This window comes from Anabrus simplex, chromosome 3 (assembly GCF_040414725.1).
Source record: "Anabrus simplex isolate iqAnaSimp1 chromosome 3, ASM4041472v1, whole genome shotgun sequence".
Classification (NCBI taxonomy): domain Eukaryota; kingdom Metazoa; phylum Arthropoda; class Insecta; order Orthoptera; family Tettigoniidae; genus Anabrus; species Anabrus simplex.
Window position 1 is genome coordinate 70,602,405 of NC_090267.1, and position 21,319 is coordinate 70,623,723.

Genomic DNA, 21,319 nt, shown 5'->3' on the forward strand with positions numbered 1-21,319 from the left:
GAGATCAGTGGTAGAGTTTTAACTCCCGGATCCCAAGAATCTGGATTACCGAGCTCGATAGCTGCAGTCGCTTAAGTGCGGCCAGAGTCCAGTATTCGGGAGATAGTAGGTTCGAACCCCACTGTCGGCAGCCCTGAAAATGGTTTTCCGTGGTTTCCCATTTTCACACCAGGCAAATGCTGGGGCTGTACCTTAATTAAGGCCACGGCCGCTTCCTTCCCACTCCTAGCCCTTCTCTATCCCATCGTCGCCATAAGACCTATCTGTGTCGGTGCGACGTAAAACAACTAGCGAAAAAAAGAAAGAATCTGGATTCGAACCCGGCAGAGATAGTCGGAGTTTTGAAGGGTGGGAAAAGATCCATATGGCACTCCTTGTCGTACGATGTTGCTACGTGAAAGATCTCGAGCGTTTGATGTTTACTCGAAAAAATTAAAATCCAGCAATCGATCACCCAACATATAAAACCGAGCCAACCTCCATGGAGCTACAGCCCTGATGGGCTTTGTCCAACGAATGCACCTCTGCTCAGCGCGAAGGTCTGTTGATTATGAGACAACGCGTGGTCAGGGCAATGAATCATCTCGATCGTTATTCTTGGTTTTCTATACAGGGACCGCTATCTCAAGGAGTAAAAAGGAAAGTCAAAATTGATTTGCAGGCAGTCTCCATTACTTCATAATTTCATTTGATTGCGTGGACACGCTAGCGGTGGCCATATTATTATTATGATTATTATTATTATTATTATTATTATTATTATTATTATTATTATTATTATTTCTGGCTCCGTGGCTAAGTGGTCAGCGTGCTGGCCTTTAGTCAGACGGTTCCCAGGTTCGATTCCCAGCAGGGACGGGAATTTTAACCATAATTGGATAATTCCCCTAGCACGGGACCTGCAGGTCGACTACGGGAGTCAAATCAAAAGACTTGCACCAGGCCTCTCCGGAGGCCACACGGCATTTCATTTCATTTCATTATTATTATTATTATTATTATTATTATTATTATTATTGCGTTCCGGACTTCTAAGGACCACGTTACAATTTCAATTCTTTCTCCTTAGTTCTTTCCTTTTCTTCCAGTATTCTTTCATTGTTTCACTGTGCTTCCTTTTCCTGTCTACAGTCCACTTTGTGCCTGTTTTCTTTCCTTTCCTCCCGTGGAATCCTTCCATTTGTAAGACTTCATCATCATCATCATCATCTATTTACGCTCCAGGTTCGGCTTTTCCCTCGAACTCAGCGAGGGATCCCACCTCTACTGCCTCAAGGGCGGTGTCCTGGAGCTTCAGACTCTTGGTCGGGGGATACAACTGGGGAGAATGACCAGTACCTCGCCCAGGCGGCCAAACCTGCTATGCTGAACAGGGGCCTTGTGGAGGGATGGGAAGATTGGAAGGGATAGACAAGGAAGAGGGAAGGAAGCGGCCGTGGCCTTAAATTAGGTACCATCCCGGCATTCGCTTGGAGGAGAAGTGGGAAACCACGGAAAACCACTTCCAGGATGGCTGAGGTGGGAATCGAACCCACCTCTACTCAGTTGACCTCCCGAGGCTGAGTGGATCCCGTTCCAGCCCTCGTACCACTTTTCAAATTTTCGTGGCAGAGGCGGGAATCGAACCCGGACCTCCGGGGGTGGCAGCTAATCACGCTAACCACTACACCACAGAGGCGGACTTGTAAGACTTTCTTCCTAAAAAATCTTTCTTTTCAATAATTCTTCTTTTCGTATGTTGTTCCTTTCCATGTCTTTCTTGACTTCTTGAATCCAGGTGGTAGTTGATTTCCTTTCCCAAATGTACTAGAAGATTCGTTTAGTTAGTCTGTTGTCTATTAGTCTATAATAATTATTATTATTATTACTGCAATACAGCCTCAGCAATCCAGCCTTCTTAGGGCCAAAAGGGTGCCAGATAATTTGGATTTTGAGGGTGGTTTTAGACGGGAAAATACTGCACATATTACTGAAGAAACCATGAATAGAGTGCTTCATCAACTTTAGGGCTATCATCCATTTCCGTAGTCTGCCGGTCACCAGTTCCATACGCAGTAGTTTATGTGGAAGTGTCCACTTTCGACCGGTTATTTTCAATGTCGTCGATTATTGTAATTTTTTTTTTTTTGCTACGGGCTTTACGTCGCACCGACACAGATAGGTCTTATGGCGACGATGGGATAGGAAAGGCCTAGAAGCTGGAAGGAAGCGGCCGTGGCCTTAATTAAGGTACAGCCCCAGCATTTGCCTGGTGTGAAAATGGGAAACCACGGAAAACCACCTTCAGGGCTGCCGATAGTGGGATACGAACCTACTATCTCCCGGATTATTGTAAATCAGACACTATATTGGTTCGGGAAATCATTCCGTTTTTTACCTCGTTCCAGTTTCTTAAGGGTATCTCACTTTTCGCTAATCGACAATGTGTCGCCTTTGTGTTGCTCCGAATGCGACCTTGTGGAAACCACAGGTGATACTACACACGGAACACACAGGACGTATAGCAGCAATAATCCAGGTGAATGGTAACAAAGAGTAGTAAGTCACAGGATTGTGAACGAGTAAAAAAACCTCGACAAAGTTGTGAGATAGGCAGCAGACAATGGTATGATGGTAAATGAGCTGAAAAGTCAGATGTAAGCTTCACCAAGAGGAAAAGTCCTCTCAGTCGTAATTAATAGATTCCGGATGTTTACGTAGTAACAGGTTAGAATGCAAACTAATATGGTTATTAGGAGGTGTTGACTTGCCGCACTTCCATAATGTATAGAGAATAACATAAATTCTAGAGGTTCTCTGGACGAACCCCTAATGTTTATGCAAAATTCGGTGCATAACCATTCCGGAGGCTGGAGTTTACTATAGTTCATTCCATGTTAAGAAAACAGTATTGCTCTGACAACAGGGTTACCATATCGAACGGCTCTGCTCAACACCATCACGGGTAAACGGCGGCACATACATTTGTGGAATACGGTATTTATGTTCAAAATAAAAATCCGAAGAAACTAAACTTCAAATTATTTTTATGAACTAAAGCGAACAGGAGGTTTTCATAGGCTATTTTTGGTTTGTACAGAATCAGAGGTAAACTGTCCGGCTCCATAGCTAAATGGTTAGCGTGCTGGCCTTTGGTCACAGGGATCCCGGGTTCGATTCCCGACAGAGTCGGGAATTTTAATAATCAATGGTTAATTTCGCTGGCACGGCGGCTGGGTGTATGTGTCGTCTTCATCATCATTTCATCCTCATCACGACGCGCAGGTTGCCTCCGGGTGTCAAGTCAGAAGACCTGCCCCTGGCGAGACGAACTTGTCCTTGGATACTCCCGGCACTAAAAGCCATACGTCATTTCATTTTCAGAGGTAAACTATGGCACATTAAAAAACTCAACATGGAGGTATAAGGCAAATGGGGGGGGGGGAGGATAGAAATATAACTTTCTTACGGGCTCGAGGGGTGAGGGATGCATTTAACTGCATTTAATAAATTTTCCCATGTAGCACTCGGTACTACTGTGCTGTCGTATTTCTCACAAAAGCAATAGTAAAAATTAAATGCGGTCGTGAAAAAAGTGGTAAAATTAAAATGCGCTTAAGAAAAAACAGCTAAATAACAAAACTAGCACAAATAAAACACACGGAAAATGTTTGTTATCGGTACAAGTTATGCCATGACGTATAGCAGCACACCACAACACTAAAATCTTTAGTAACAGTACAGTACGAAAATAATAGACAAAGACAAAGTCACCTCCGTACAGGCCATGAAGGCCCTTGGAGGAGTGGAAGGTAAAGGCTTCCATCATTGTTAACCGTGGCACGTGATCGGGTAGAGTGGTTAGCTCTACGCTCGGCCGCCTTTGTCCCCAGGAATTAACCTGGTACTCATTTTTGGTGTAGGCTGAGTGAACCTCAGGGCCATATGCACCTCTGGAAGTGGAAATCTCGTTTCTTAAATTTTACGACTTCCTGGCGTGGATTCGAACCGAGCACGCCTTTACCGCCTCGGCCAGGCATCCCCTACGAAAATAATAGAATACACACAAATACTAAACAATATACAACCAACTCTCACTCAACACAAGACAAGTACGCACTGATTTAAAGCCTAAATGCCAACGCAACAAACAAATACTCTAGATGACTTCACTTCAGAACTGAGCTGGCGGAGGATCAGAGAGGAACTACATGATGCTTTACCACAGCAACACAGGAGGAGGAAAGTGAAGGAAAGCGATGGCTGTTCCTGTCATTGCGCTTCCTCCCTATGAATATATTTATGAAGAAGAAAATGTTATATAGTTATTTTAATAACTCACGGGCGAAAATGCCTCATCCGTTTTATCTCTCTTTCATAATACATTACAAAGTACAGTACAATATCCCTTAATCGCGAGGAATTGGGGATGTCTCAAAGGGGGTGGGTTCACTCCTTGTAAGAGCAATACTTAACGTGGAATGAGATTCAGTAAGTTTGCATTCAAACCTAATACTGAATAAAAAACCTAGAATCTAGTAATTATTACGTTGATGGACTCATCCAAGGGAATAACAACATAAGTCAAAAAACCAAAGTTCTATGGGGGGGGGGGGGATATTTTTTCGTTTTTAAGCAATACGAAATCAACGACTCACAAAATGGTGTCAAACCATTCCGCGTTGTATGAAGCACCTTTTAAAGAATGGTTTTGTTTGGGATTTGTTTGTTTCAAAAACTGAATAAAATAACTGCCTTGGATCGTGAATGAAAATTATCGTCCTATGTTATTCTTCATCCCTAGCGATTAGTCCCACGTTGGTGCAAAGTTCGGTTCTGGGATAGGTCCATAAATTGGGCATCCGCATATTATTGGTGGATGGGGAAATTTCTCATTACTCGAACCCTTGAAATAATCCCTCCACCTGTGAATGATGGCGGTCTGGTCACGTAGGGTTTCAAAATTGTTTTTTTGATTTGCATGAGATGACCAACGTCTTGGGTCACTCTATAACGGGATTTGGTGAGGCGATAATTCTTGTTTGCTCCATCTGATGTATCCAACTTATTATAAACTAGCAGAAGTACCCGTTCTTCGTACGGGTTATCAGAAACTGGTGTGACTGACTTCTTTAGATATTTATATCACTGGTGTATTTACTTAAGTACGTAGAAATTATTTGTCATGTTTGGAATTATAGTGTAAGTATCTTCTTCTTCTTTTCTTCATGGGGGCCTCTAAATATTAGTTCTTAATTAGCGTCGACCTCTAAGACCTTTTGCTACCATGATTTTCCGTCATTCCCACCTAGATATACATGCTCCCTTCACAAAGCTGGAGCTTTAGTGTAAGTATACTTCCGCTAGATAGGACCACAAATATAAATATTATTGAATGTATTTGTTTGATCCGACATTTCGTAACTATTACAAGTGATCAAACAAATACGCGATGCATAGAAACTACTATAATTATCGAGAATTATAATTCTCAGGGTTTGTCACTCATATCGCACATCATAATTATAATGAATCTGAGTATAATTGTTGAGAAATTTATTCAAGTCATGGGCGCACCATCTTAACAATTGTGTACAGTATATAGGCTGTTTTCATGGTAAAATGATCGTAGAAGTGGACCAAAATATCGGCACTAATAACATCAGTGATACTACTACTCCATGATTTGATAGAAAATAGTTTAAACTATAGGTAACAGACTCCGCAAAATACTGAAACCTAAGCCAGTACGTGAAAATGGAGGCCCGTCGGCAACTGCTGGTCGCTGTACTACGAAGATCTCGGGGCTATTATTTTTATACTTCACTCCCTATCCATCCCCCGCCCAAAGGAGTGCTATGAGCGTCTTACCCAATAGTTTATTTTTTCCAGATAGTAAGTCATATGTGTATCAATTTTGGCTGGCAGCTATGCCCAAACGTACATGCATAATCTAGCTGCTGTAGAATCCTGGAGCTGACGCTGCCATGGTTACGGCCGTTCGTTTCTTTATCCGATTCCTAGAGCAGGGGTAGTGTGGTTCCAACACTTTAAAACATGGTTCTCGGGCCCGTAGGGCTTACCGAGTTTTGTTCTTTGCGCCAAGAGGATTAAATTGAGCTTTGTTTCGTCCTTATACGACAAATTCGATATTTTGCCTGTATTAGCCTATTATTTTTATATCCCCCCCCCCCGTCCCCCCTATTTCGAATTGTTTTGTAAATAAAATACAGCCCATGTTACTCATTGAAATGTAGCTTTCTATAGGTGATATAATTTTTCAAATCGGTTCAGTAGTTTTTGAGTCTATTCGTTACAAACAAACAAATTTTTCCTCTTTAAAATATTAGTATAAATGTATTGGTAATAGTAGTTCTTTGTAGTAGCGACTGCGTGTTTAGCAACTGATCTGAGCGTTTTATACTGCTGGAGATCCTTGCTAAGTCTTGCTTGTTGCCAGGTCTTATAAGCTTTTGTCTTTGCTTTGATGGCTTGCTAAACGTCCTCGTTCCACCACAAACTCTGCTTCTCAAAGAACCGTTTCCAAGCTTTGGTCTTGCCAAGTGTTACAGCAGCTGTCCGGTGTATACGATCAGTGATTTCATTCCGCATGGTGTCAGCTGGCTGGTCAGTATTTATGTCAAATGTACTTATTTTCTTTTGTGGGCCAGTAAAAACGAAAGCGTGTAAGTCACATTTGATTGCTGTTAGCTAGTAGGATTTAATAGTTCTCTTTAACAGAGACAGCTGTGTAAATTCACTGCCAATAATTCTTTTACTAGATAATAAAATCCACGTCCACAGGCACAACAGAAAATGTATTACTCATGAGACAAACCGATTTACCTGGTTGAAGAAACTTTTATTAACAATAATCAGAATATTAACAAGATAACTCGACTTATTTGGTTCTTTCCGGGGACTGTTTTGAATTCTTGAATACTCTAGAAGTAAAATGTGGCTATTTTTTTCAATAATATAACGAAATTACATATTTTGTTGATTTCAAATGATAGAGGGTTACTGCACAATTTAAGAAAAACGAAAAACTGACTTATCTGGGGTTTCCCCGGGATCTGTAACAATAACAATTGTAACAATAATATGCCGCTTTTCGCGTCATTCTATGATGATTAGTCGCATAACTAGCAGATTCTAGCACTATACGGGACACGAACGACTCGCTACTGTTTCAATGGACGAAGGCCGCTTTGCGCGTAATGACCACAGTAGGCCATACGCTAGCCAGCTATTAGAGAGTTTCTCTCTCTTGTGGGAGTGAGCAAGAAGAGGTAAATACCACGTGACAGCCAGTGGGCTGTACTTAATTAAGTCGGGTTAACCTAAGGAAACGTAATTCCCTAAGTATTTGTTAGTGTATTCAGTGATGCCAGGCAAAAACGTTCACTTGTTTCGAAAATTTCAACAGTGAGAATAATAATATTAATCACGTGAATCCTGACATACGCAATGAATATTTATAAGTAAGAGCGCGTCAGAATCAGATAATTTTCTAGTTAATTATGACAGCAAAACGGATTCCTCTTACTTAACATATCATTAATTACGCGATGTGTATGGGTACGGCGAATTACGAGAAGACGTCTTAAGTCTGGCCAGGCGAACCTATGTTGGATTTTTCCAACGCGTAATGTCAACTATCGGAAAAGTGCTAGGTGACGCTTTGATGATTATGATCTAATCCATGATACAAAAGGGATGAGACTCGATCAGTGGGATTAGAAGGTCAGTGCTATCTTTTGATATGCTAATCAATTTAGACAAACGGTTTTTAGCGGAACGACATCCGAGAAGTGGGCGTCTTTACCCCCCACTCTCGATTTTAACACTCTTCAGCATAAAAGAAGTTGCATTAAAGAATATCCAACTATTCTCTACTGTGTTCTCGGACCATTCAGACGTGTCGCTGTTCGCACGGTCAAGTGAAGTTGTGCAAAATTTTCATTTGTAGTGCAGTGCTATGCTTGTACCACATAAGTAGTGAAATACCGTGTCGATTGTTAGTTTGAGTATATTAATTACTCATATGCCACGGATTGTGAAGTGTTTATACATTTGCGATATTATGTACTATGTTGTAATCGCCGAAGTGAGTGAAGCAGGAATAATCTACCTACAGGGAGCTGTGTGGTATCTCAGCAACTTTTATATGTGTAAATAAATGTGTGTGTGACGCAAGTGAAGCACAATTGGTCAAATAAAGTGAAATATTGTAAAAACGTAGTCAAAATTACGACTATATAGTTGAAAGGGGAATTTAATAAGAAAAATAGTGGTTCACGTATAATAATAATAATAATAATAATAATAATAATAATAATAATAATAATAATAATAATAATAATAATAATAATAATAATAATAATAATAATAATAATAATAATAATAATAATAATAATAATAATAAACGGACAACGTCTGCCGAACATATAAACGTGATGAGTGAGTTGTCTTACATGTTGAAGTGTTGTAAACTAGGCAAAATTCAGATCCTTGACATCAAGTCACAGTGCTAGTGTGTGTACGCGATACTTCAATAACAGTTGAGTGTTAATAACTGTATATGCGAATAAGAGGATCAGTGTAACGAAACAGAAGAACATTATCGTTACTGGGTTGGCATACTTAAGTAAATGAGTAATTCTAACCATATTTGATTGTAGCGCGTATCACAAAATTGACGCAACTATAGTCATTTTGTTTCCTCATTGCATATTTGAACGGGTGATCGTCGACTATGAGGGGAGAATCTACGAGTTGTCTACTTATCCTTCATCCTAGTGCAGCAGGTGTTTTCAAGACCATTCAACCCCTGGTCAAAATCTACAACATGGAGGACTTCATCATAGGGATGAACCGAAGACTCCACGACAACGAAAACGTCGAGATGATAGTTTAAGTCAATATGGATGTGCCCATCCCGGAGAAGAATGATCACAATAGATAAGTACATTTCAAAATTTCTTATATTTTGAAAGTCATTCCCCTCCTACAAATAAATAAATTTTGCATGTTAATTAGGTAAAACTGTAAATAATGACCGCAAGCTATTTCAAAGGGATTAAGGTTTCTTATCTTAAATTAGTAGTAATTTCTTTTACTGGCATGGAAACCAGTAATTTGTTTAACCCCCTGGTAATATTAATGCATGATAATTATAAGATTGTAGTATTGATAATTCTTGTGTGTGAAGCATTAAATAAATGGGAGATGTGTTCATTTAAATAATTTCAATTATCATGAGATGAGACGTTACGTATCTTCAGAAAGTGCCTAAATTACTTTATACTTCAGACGTAAGACAGGGTATTTTAGAAGTTAAAGATACAATACCGAATGCAAATATTATTTTTTTGACCGCAGATATAATATGTAGATGTTATAAAAATGTCCAGAAGAATAGATTCTTCTAAAAATATGTGTGTGTTTGGAAAGTCGAAAAGAGAACGATGGTCAGATCATACGTCGCCAATTGATAGTTCGAAGCGAAATGGAGATGTGAATGTTCATAGATAATTTATGCAAAGTGTGAGGAATTATGCCACACCAATGACGATGGAATAAGGTTGAATAAAACCACATGGGAATAAAGTATGTCAGAGTTGTACTATGATAGGCTGCATTAAGCCGAATTTCATGTCGAGGCAGCTGAGGGAAGAGAGATACCCTTCCTTAAAAGAGTTGAGGACAGCACGGAGTACCGTTGTGCCAGCTGAATGGACCTCGGAGATATACGGTCGGATGTCTGAGGATAATGACCGGAGCACAAAGCTTCACAACTCTTGGGACGTTAACTTATTGTTCATTTCTGGTAAAATACGATATAAAACTCACGCACAGAATAATACATTATCATCGTTGTAATAGATTCAACAGATTTGACGATGGAAGAATTTCTCCCAGCTTTTATTTCATTTATTTGATTCTATTTAGGAATTTAAAAACATGCATTCAGCTGTAAGAAGACCACGGGCTTGACCCCATCTAAAGGGCAACGACTGTCGTCACCGTCATTTTGATGATGGAAGGTCGCTCCATTGGCCCATTTGCTCTAAAGTATAGTCGCGGTTAATATGAAGTAGGGGTGATGGGACTTTGATTCTTCGATTCTAGGGTCGTTCGTCGAAGATCTCATCATGCATATTCCATTCGTCTAACGCACTTGCATGTTCTTATTATTAATGTGCACTGAAGCCCTGGACGGGTGCAATTGTAAGTAAAGGTTCTTCATACGGTTGTAGTAAGGACATAGAGGTATCGGCGTATAAGTAGTCGATAAGACCAATGGGTATAATTTCCAGTGTAAGGAACCCTCACAAGGATTACTTGAACTGCAAAAGATCCAAAGGAAAGCAGTACGATTTGTTCTGGTGATTTCCGATAAAATATTAGCGTTACCATAATGGTGCGAGCTCTGGCCTGGAAGGAATAGGAAGTAAGGAGACGAGCTGCTCGACTAAGCGGTACGTTCCGAGAGATGTCGTGGAATGACATTTGTAGACGAATAAGCTTGAACGAAACATTTGAAGGTAGGACAGGTCATAACATTGAAACAAAATTGGAATTCAAGAGGACAAATTGGGGCAAATATTCATTTATAGGAATTATGGATTAGAATAACTTGCCAAGTGATGCCTAACACCATACAATCGCACGGCCAACTCGCTCGGTGTTATTATGATAATTTTAATTTAAATACAGTATATGCTTTAATATGTCCGCCTCTGTGGTGCAATGGTTAGTGTGATTAGCTGCCACCCACGGAGGCCCGGGTTCGATTCCCGGCTCTGTCACGAAATTTGAAAACTGCTGTGAGGACTGGAACGGACTCCACTCAGCCTTGAGAGTCCAAGTGAGCAGAGGAGGATTCGATTCCCACCTCAGCCATCCTGGAAGTAGGTTTCCATGGTTTGCCATTTCTCCTCCAGGCAAATGCCGACATGGTACTCTACCCGTGTGGAATGGGCCATCTCATCATTATTTGATATGGATTGATAGGATATTGGAATACTGAAATACGTATTGGGAAGCTGGTGCTCACTTGTGAAATAGTGCCACACCTGCAAGAACATTCAGAAGATTATATGTACAGTAGAAATTGACATTTCCATTGCGAAAAGCCCGGCTAGTTAAACTGTTTATCTCAGTAGAAATCACACGAAGTGGCCGCTCCCTTAGTCACGAGAGTGGAAAGTGGAGAGAAGTAACAAAAACGCTAATTGCTACAGGAAAAGGATACTATTATCAATCAATCAATCAATCAATCAATACCGATCTGCATTTAGGGCAGTCGCCCAGGTGGCAGATTTCCTGTCTGTTGTTTTCCTAGCCTTTTCCTAAATGATTTCAAAGAAATTGGAAATTTATTGAACATCACCCTTGGTAAGTTATTCCAATCCCTAACTCCCCTTCCTATAAATGAATATTTGCTCCAGTTTGTCCTCCTGAATTCCAACTTTATCTTCATATTGTGATCTTTCCTACTTTTATAAACGCCACTCAAACTTATTCGTCTACTAATGTCATCCCACGCCATCTCTCCGCTGAAAACTCGGAACATACCACTTAGTCGAGCAGCTCTCCTCCTTATTCCTGTACAAGCCGAGATGGCACAACGCTACAGGTTCTGAGAAATGATGAAATACATCTTTCCTAAACTATGGGCACACTACGGCCACTAAATGCAGATCAGTAGTAATTGATTGATTGATTGATTGATTGATTGATTGATTGATTGATTGATTGATTGATTGATTGATTGATTGATTGATTGATTGATTGATTGATTGATTGATTGATTGATTGATTGATTGATTGATTGATTGATTGATTGATTGATTGATTGATTGATTGATTGATTGATTGATTGATATATTCGTAAGGTTGGCTACGGGAACATTTAAAGGACCCGCTTTACTTTCTGGCCAATGATAAAATTCTGGTGACTTCTGGACCTTCTTCAGGTGTACCAGCTTTGAATCTGTAAATATGAAATCCGGTTATCTTTCCAATTAACAATAAATAAAATATTCAGAACTTCAAATGTGGGAATTTTAGAACATCTTCCTTGCGATCGTTGACAACAAATGAAATAAATTAAGGTATAAATTGCTAAGAATTGACCCCAGCTAGAATGCTAATGGTCGGAGCTACACCACGCCAATAGCGACGCTAAGAAACCCGCGAAACGTGGAAGACGGAAATATATTTATATCTTATTAATCTATGATTGATTACGACGTGTGAGATTGCATTATCAGACCGTTCTGTGGTATACAGTTAAACATCCATGTCGGCCCCCAAATACCCATTTAAGAAAACCACCCCTCCTCTCTCGGGGTTGGCCTCTGATGAACCAGAAGAAGAGGGCAGGATAATGTAAATAAGACGGATCGGAGCTACGAGACACACAGCAGGTGAACAGAGCTGAAGGTGGAACCTCTGCAACTCAGTGCAAATTTATCCGCGCCGAACTTAAACTAGTTACAGTATACAGGGTGAAGCGAAATTCGCGCACTCGGGAGTCGAAGCGCGACTCCTCACGTGCCAGCAATAAAAAAATGTCTCTCACAAATGTTCGTCCTGTGAGTATATCCGGGCGTTGAAGAGTAGCAATCTGGCAACACTGTAGCCACATACAGGGTAACTACGGTAACTACCTCTGTCAGCACCTCGTGCTGTAAAGTTCGTGCAGTGGATAGAGTTTTGGGTTAGCATGCAGGAGGTCGAGGGGACGATCCTGTGTTGAGGCGTATGTTTTTTTATTTCGTAGATGTAGTCAGGTGGTATGGTATCTGGCATCCTAATCGTCAACAGCGACTGCAGCGGGTTCCCTATAAACCATTTGCACTTACATATTACGATCCTAGAAATGGACGAACATTCGTTTTCATTGGTCATATCATTGATTTTATGCGCACCACTTCATCTACTAGATGCGTTACAACGTGTTCAGCGTTACTAAATTTTGTAAATGTAGGATACATGTGACCTAAGAAACGGTCTCTTACTGTATTACAGTATGTAATGTCCGTTGGAAATTAGCAAATAAAAAGGCGCCTCAACCCAGGATCGAACCCTCAACCTCCTGCCTGCTAACCCAAAACTCTATCCACTGCACCAACTGTACAGAAGGACTAAAACGTGCTGACAGAGGTAGTTACCCTATATCTAGTTACGGTGTTGCCAGATTGCCAATCTTCAACGTTCTTTTTCTGCCGGATATACTCGCAGAACGATCTTTTGTGAGAGACATTTTTTTTCTTGCTGGCATGTGAGGAGTCGCGCTGCGACGCCCGAGTGCGCGAATTTCGCTTCACCCTCTATAACTCGAATACTTTCAGTTCATATTGATGATATAAACATTGATCAGTCCAGGTTGATATGATTCTTGTAACGTAGGAAGTAATTGAAAATAGTACTAATTATCGGCAGATGCCGGTAGCATTTGTAAGAAAGCAATGTGCCTAGCCTGCACTTCTAATATTTCGGACGGTGAGACTTCGTCACATGTGGAGTCAACGTAGCGAACACTAGACTGCCTAGACAACGATTTCCGGGAGTGCCGTGTTTGATACTTGTGAAGCGCGTCGAGTCGCATAGTACGACACTTCGTCGCTAATATCAATAGTTCCTAATCCGGGGAGGAACGAATAAACTGTCGGTGAAGGTGTAGATGGTCTTAGGCACATGGGGGTCGGAATATATATATACTCTTGTATAATATTTAGTTTAAGATGTGTGTGATCTTTCAGTGCATAGGTTTGATTGAGCTACGTTTCCTGATGGCCTACACCATATCAGAGTAAGACGGATGGGGACCTGTAGCCCTTTGTCCGTCCAAAGTAAGAAATCTACACAGTGATGAGTACCATATTTTGATTAATCATGTGGGAATGTTATCGCGATAAAATGGGGAATTAAGCCGGCTCGTTGGCTGAATGGTCAGCGTACTGGCCTTCGGTTCAGAGGGTCCCGAGTTCGATTCCCGGCCGGGTCGGGGATTTTAACCTTCATTGGTTAATTCCAATGGCCCGGGGGCTGGGTGTTTGTGCTGTCCCCAACATCCCTGCAACTCACACACCACACATAACACTATCCTCCACCACATTAACACGTAGTTCTCTACACATTGCAGATGCCGCCCACCCTCATCGGAGGGTCTGCCTTACAAGGGCTGCACTCGGCTAGAAATAGCCACACGAAATTATTATTATTATTATTATTATTATTATTATTATTATTATTATTATTATTATTATTATTATTATTATTATTATTATTATTATTATAATGGATTAATAATGCTTACTTAACGTAACACATGGGCCGTTTCTCGGTTCCATGATTCAATTAAGATGAGGAGGGACATAATTAGATTAACTGTAAATATGGGTTATTTGAAGTTTGTTGCTGTACATACATGTAATATGGGTTAAATCATTTAATTAATGCTTGTTTGTTTTACATGAATTTCCTTTTGGTTTATTAATTTGTTTATGGTTTGTTTCGGAGAGTGTTACGCTCACACAGGTATTTAAGTGAATTTCTCGACCACTTTGGTAAATCTTATATTTTAGTATTAGGAATTAGGCATGTTGTTGCGATAAATCCAGAGATATGAAAGTGTCAGTGATTTAAATGTGTGGTTTACGCATGGAAGGTTGGATAATAATAATAATACCGAAATGGCGAGATTTTGCCCGGCGTAATAAATGGATTAAATTATAGGGATTAAAAATACGATATGTCCGCCTCTGTGGTGTAGTGGTGTGATTAGCTGCCACCCGCGGAGGCCCGGGTTCGATTCTCTGCTCTGCCACGAAATTTGAAAAGTGATATGAGGGCTGGAACGGAGTCCACTCAGCTTCGAGAGGTCAACTGAGTAGAGGTGGGTTCGATTCCCACCTCAGCCATCCTCGAAGTGGTTTTCCGTGGTTTCTCACTTCTCCTCCAGGCCAATGCCGGGATGGTACCTAACTTAAGGCCACAGCCGCTTCCTTCCCTCTTCCTTGTCTATCCCTTCCAAATTTCCCATCCCCCCACAAGGCACCTGTTCAACATAGCAGGTGAGGCCGCCTGGGCGAGGTACTGGTCATCCTCCTCAGTTATATCCCCCGACCCAGTGTCTCAAGCTCCAGGACACTGCAGTTGAGACAGTAGAGGTGGGATCCCTCGCTGAGTCCGAGGGAAAAGCCAACCCTGGAGGGTTAGCAGATTAAGAAAGAAAGAAAGAAAGAAAGAAAGAAAGAAAGAAAAATTCGATATTAAAATGTGAACAGTGTTAAATTTTGAACCTTAAATGTATAAAATACTCAAATAACCAGGAGTTACTAATGAAATACTAAAATTTCTGATTGGTTTGCTAATGATGTGTTAATTAAATTGGTGTTAATTAATGAGGCGGAATTATGCCGCCGGTTATAATGATAAATAATGGTCCAAACGTATTGTTTAAATCGTGGTCCTAATGTATTAAAAATAATGGTCTAAAAGATATTGTACTAATAGTGGTTTGGGACCACGTAATAATTACGTATTCATGATTGTTAAAATTTATGGGAATATACAGTTACACCCCGACAATCATTCATGGAGACTAACCTAAGACAAGTCAAGTGTAAAGGGAGGAATTAGGAATAACATGCAGTTAATGAATAAATGGATCGTACTACGTCGTCGATAATCAGTCGTGAACTCTGAATGATAGTTGAGTAATATTACTCTGATGTATGAGGATAGAGAGAAGTCCGCATCAGGGTTCTTAAAGAGGAAACTACGATGAAATATACTGTATAGTGAAGCTACAATGAGATTTATAATGAATCTACGAAAAACACAGAGATTGTTAGTATCCGGGTACTGGAAAATGGAATTATCAGCCCGTGGGAAATAGGCATATTAAGGCTGAGTTACGGGGAGTGCAGGGATCGCACCCCGTTATAGTACGTACGAGGAGGATAGGCTGCATGTTATTTATTTGAAGTATTACGACCCCAAAAATCAGAGAAGTCGGTAGTTCCGCATGATTGAGGCAGAATGATGAATCATGACAGATTAAACGAATTGAGAAGGGGCTAATAATAATAATAATGTATACCAGTAGGAATCGTAATATTGTTGTTTTGACGATCATAATAATTGTACCGGGCGGTACACCTGCACGCTGCTAATTCAAACATTGCGCCAGTTGAGACTCCTCTACTGGAGGAAGCCGGAACTTTAACTTCCACTTTAATTCTCTGAGTTCTCAGAAGTTGTCTCTACGGTAAATTTTGAAGTGTTCTGAACTATGTCAGTTTCGATGTGTATTTGTTTGCTCTGTAGTAAGAAGTGTGAACATTCTCTTCTAGATGGCACCTCTTAAGAACTACAATTGTGCACCCTAGTGCGAAGTGAAGGAACCTTTTTTTTTTTTTTTTTTGAAGAAATTTAGTATTTATAAGTTTGTTCTTTATTAAATTTCTTTCAGCCATTGTTTAAGTTGGCAATGTTAATCCTTTCTTTCCGCCAGTTTTGAAATTGGCCAATCGCAAATTTCTGTAATTAATTTTCCACCAATCCTGGTTTTCTTCCCCAGTTTTGACATGTGATCTTTTGGTCGTCCAATAAAAGGCTTGTGGGCGGGTGTAATCATTCATGAAACGTCTCGAATCTTCCGTGAGGGTATATAAACTGCTGATTTTCTGGTCTCCTCGCCACTTCTGTAACATCTTTCTTTGTGTGATTATATAGCAGGGGGCGGGAAGCGCCTTGTCTTCGGGCAGCAGTTCAACCATCAGGTAATGGCCGTTTTATAACTTATTTTCTTGCTAGCTCAGCAGTTTAACCTTCGGGGCAGGTTCGAAACTTTCCTCATGTAACCTATATTTAAAATGTAAAAGACTCTTGGGATTAATTCTGTTTCTTTAACTACAAATTGGGATAGAGAGTGCCTCACCCTCTCGAGTTCCCACTCATATTGTTTTGAGGTGACTACGTTTTCTCAACCGTTTTTCTTTGTTTCATAATGTAATCAAGTTTTCCTATCGTGTCACCTCCGTAGTATGGGATTAGCCCTTGCATAAGCGGCCTAGTGCCAAATAGGTTTTAAAGAAGTGTATTAGGAGTGCTGTAACGCCTCCTCTCAAGTTGGTATTTTGGGGGCCATGTAATTATCCTGTTTCTTTACTGAATAGGCCTCAGTAGGTTGGGTAGTTTTACCCCTGTTTTCATGTGCTTGGAGGACAGCTTGAAGGTGGAGTTTGGTGTGGCCTTTGATAGGCTTCAACTTTGAGAGCGGGTTGCTCTTTCTATAATTTGGTTTCTGTGTGCCTCGAGCAGGCTTTTCTGAGTAATAGGGAGCGAGTGCTCCTGGGCATGATTGGGGTTTTCTGCCCCTTTGTTAAACCTTATGTATAAGTAAAGTTGGGCTCATTGCTCAGGGATTGTGTTTCTGGAACTCGAAGCCCAAAATACATTAATAAACTGTAATTGTACATTCTTACTTTGTTGCTATTCAACTGGGTTCTTGTTACACTTGTCATTTCTTGATCTCGAAAAGAAAATATAACCTTGGTGAAATTTTAAATTAACTTTAATTTCGTAGGTTGAGACCTGTTCATCCCAGCACCTTCTTTCACCTCTAACTACCACGGAGAACTCCGTAACAATAATAATAATAATAATAATAATAATAATAATAATAATAATAATAATAATAATAATAATAATAATAAGCAGAAGAAGAAGAAAGTAGTCACCGTGAGTCGGGTTGGTTGGTTGGTTGGTTGGTTGGTTGTGACCAACAAGTGAGGCTACTCTTGGATGCCTAGGTTCATAACTTTGTGAATAAGACCATCGATGGTAAATGTCAGGATTGTATGAGATTTTTGGAATCACCTTCCGATACTTTTATTATCGCATTGACAATAGTAAATATTAAGTTGAACTTAAATTTGACAAGCTGTTACTGGCATGCTCGTGAATCTGGATATTTAGGCTAGGGTCCTTCCGTCCAGTTTTTTCCCTTTGTGATACTATAACACCGGGCGGGTTAGCCGTGCAGTTAGGAGCGCACAGCTGTGAGCTCGCATCCGGGAGATAGTGGTTTCGAACCCCATTGTCGGCAGCCCTGAAGATGGTTTTCCGTGGTTTCCCATTTTCACACCAGGAAAATGCTGTGGCTGTACCTTAATTAAAGCTACGGCCACTTCGTTCTCATTCCTAGTCCTTTCCTATCCCATCGTTGCTATAAGAGCTATCTGTGTCGGTGCGACGTAAAGCTAATAGAAAAAAAAAATACGATAACATGCTCGTGCCCACGTTTCCTCAAATTGTTTCAGGTTTACGTGTCTAAGTACACGGGTCATTGGTTCGATCCACACGGATCAGGTTTTCTGCCAATTGAAGTTTACCTGTACAAGCATACGGGTCGCTGTTCGACCTCATATAAATGCATTCCCACCATCAACGTGAACGTCATAATATGGTGAAATACAAATTGTGCTTCCTTCTCAGGTTTGTTAAGTGTAATATTTAAAAGTTTATCATTATCCAATTTTGCCAGATTACGTGAATAAATTGCTCCTTGATGCAATTTCAAAATGAAACAGTTACATTATCTTTTTATTGTAGATAGTCATGTCCATGGTAATCAATTCCGTCATTTCCTAGTCCTATTGTGGAGTCCTTCAGTTGAGTGTCTAAGGATGAGCCCTTCACCCTACTTAAATGTGCATCCCCCGTTCATCCCTGTGTTTACCAGGGCGCCTTGTTTGAATATAGATATTTGTTAGACATTTACTAATGAACCGATCACTCCTGGGATAAATTGTAGTGTGGGATTCAGAGATTGAGCGGGTGCAGTACATGAGGTAAGGCCAGGGGCGCTCTCTTTCCTCTTCCTTATATATCCCTTCCAATCTGCCTACCCTGCACAAGACCCCTCTTCAGAATAGCAAGTGAAGCCACCTGGGCGAGGTGCTGGTCCTCCTCCCCAGTTTAACTCTCAACCAAATATCTCACGCTCCAGGACACTGCCCTTCATTCTGTAGAGGTGGGATCTCTCGTTGAATCCGAGAGGAAAACCAACCCTGAATGGTCAACGGGTTAAGAAAAAAGAATATGCTTTAATATATCAAGTACCAGCTTTTGTCGTTCATTTCGTTATCATGTGATTGCACTTAGGGAATAAAAACGTTTGAAAAAGAGTTACGCTTTACTGTCGTACATAACCACGTAGTCGTCCTGCCGTACTTTGTCTCTTCTACTTGAACTTCCTATTGTTTTGTCATCTGCCGTGATTTGCAAATTCCCGCTTTCCATTTACATCAAGTGTTGAAGGTCTAAAAATGTGAATAGTTATATAGTTGGCGACAAATCATGACGACCTCGCCTCACACCACTACTTTCCAGCGGCAGCTCGGTGTCTATTAGCGACTAATAGGATTTACTACCTCTACTGCTAAGCCAGAGTTGCCAAATCGGCTACTGCACTATACACGAAGAAAGGGTAAATAGTACAGAGAATGAGGGAGAAAGTGGTTTGGCAGCCTCTCCAAAACAAACAAGGATCACTTAGAGCTCGTTAATTCAGCAGGGTGTGGCTTTCAGCTCGCTTCCAGGAACTGAGGTCGTCATGTTTTGTCCCCAACTATACAATGCTGTTTCATTTATTTATCAAGAAACTTTAAGATCCCTTTATATTGCGCTAAATTTCCTAGTAGTATTTTACTAATAACACATCTTTCACATCAACAGATGTCACATAGTGACAAAGAAGCAAAGACCATTTAGATACTTAGACCTTTCATCTTGTCAAGGACAAGATTTTTAAATATTAGTAGTTAATTGTATTTTATGTGTATAACCTGTGTTTTTATGAATATTTTAACCGTAAATCAAGACCACGGCTGAAGTTATTTTCTATGAAAAGCGAAACATCTAAGATTTATAAATGGTGGAAAGGTGGAACTTCTCAAACTTACAAGTTGGAATTTGTTATATATAATAATTCTACCATGGACCAAGATGAAATTCATTACTTGTAATGTGCCATGAAAATCCACATTTCTTTCCCGTGGCATTTTCTTGTCGACCTTTGTCGTAGGCAACTGTGCACGTAAGGCTATTTCCTGAAGTCCCTCTAGCGATTCAGCAGTGGCGGTGTGCCGTAATAAAGAGCCAGTAAGGTTCTTGCTTGAAGAACAAAGCAGTAAGAACTTACCCGATAGAGCGCTGTAGAGAAGAGGCCGGTAGCTCTGACGACAGCCTGCACTGACTCTGGTTGGGCCACTCGTGGGACGGGCGGAGCATGTTGAGAATGTGTGAGCACAGACAGAGAGAGAGCCGCCACTGCAACAGTGACAGTTCTTTTAGAAACGAGCAACAACTTGGACTTTGGAAGGCGATCTAGAAAAATTATAAGGGCTGTTTTAATGTTGAAAACAATCCTTATCAAAATAGGGGTCCTCATACCAAGAAAAACATAAAATTAAGCGATGTCCTCAATTGTTCCGAAAGTTGAAAGGCTAAAGGGCCCGGAAAGATTTCTAATTGTGAATCTTAGATATGTCCATCAAACTAAAAATAAATTTCGAAAATCACCTTCGGCCTAAATGCAGTTTCGGATAAACAACATAAAATCCCATGTTTCTTTACTCGTTGTCCTTTTTATTAAAATTCTAGCCAAATTATTTATTTACATAATTATTTCTGCAATGTTTTCCTTGGTTCAATACTCTCACGAAATTTTTGACTTTTTAAAAAGTGTCCACGCCGAATATAGTTATAAAGGATTAAGTGAAACTGTGCATTGATTCACATTAGCGCTCGTAGTGGTGCTTAAGGGAAACAATACATTGACTCTCATTAGCGCTCGTAGTGGTGCTTAAGTGAAACAATACATTGACTCTCATTAGAGCTCGTAGTGGTGGTTAAGTGAAACAATGCATTGACTCACATGAGCGCTCGTAGTGGTGGTTAAGTGAAACAATGCATTGACTCACATTAGCGCTCGTAGTGGTGGTTAAGTGAAACAATGCATTGGCTCGCATTAGCGCTCGTAGTGGTGGTAAAGTGAAACAATGCAATGACTCACATTAGCGCTCGTAGTGGTGCTTAAGTGAAACAATGCATTGACTCACATTAGCGCTCGTAGTGGTGGTAAAGTGAAACAATGCAATGACTCACATTAGCGCTCGTAGTGGTGGTTAAGTGAAACAATGCATTGACTCACATTAGCGCTAGTAGTGGTAGATAAAGGCAAACTGCTAATCTAATCGACCGGATAACGATGATTAAGAAAGGATTGTAATATTTAGGAATAAATAAAGAATGT

General features: G+C 40.4%; 1 protein-coding gene across 1 annotated transcript in view; it reads right to left on the reverse strand.

Annotated features, from left to right (window-relative positions):
* LOC136866659 (serpin B3) overlaps window positions 1-20,455 on the reverse strand; it is a 229,936-nt gene extending 209,481 nt beyond the window's left edge. Inside the window, exon 1 of the mRNA XM_067143777.2 lies at window positions 20,207-20,455. Within this exon, the coding sequence (XP_066999878.2) occupies window positions 20,207-20,455 (249 nt within the window). The remainder of the gene's footprint in view (window positions 1-20,206) is intronic.
* Between the last annotated feature and the right edge of the window lie 864 nt (window positions 20,456-21,319).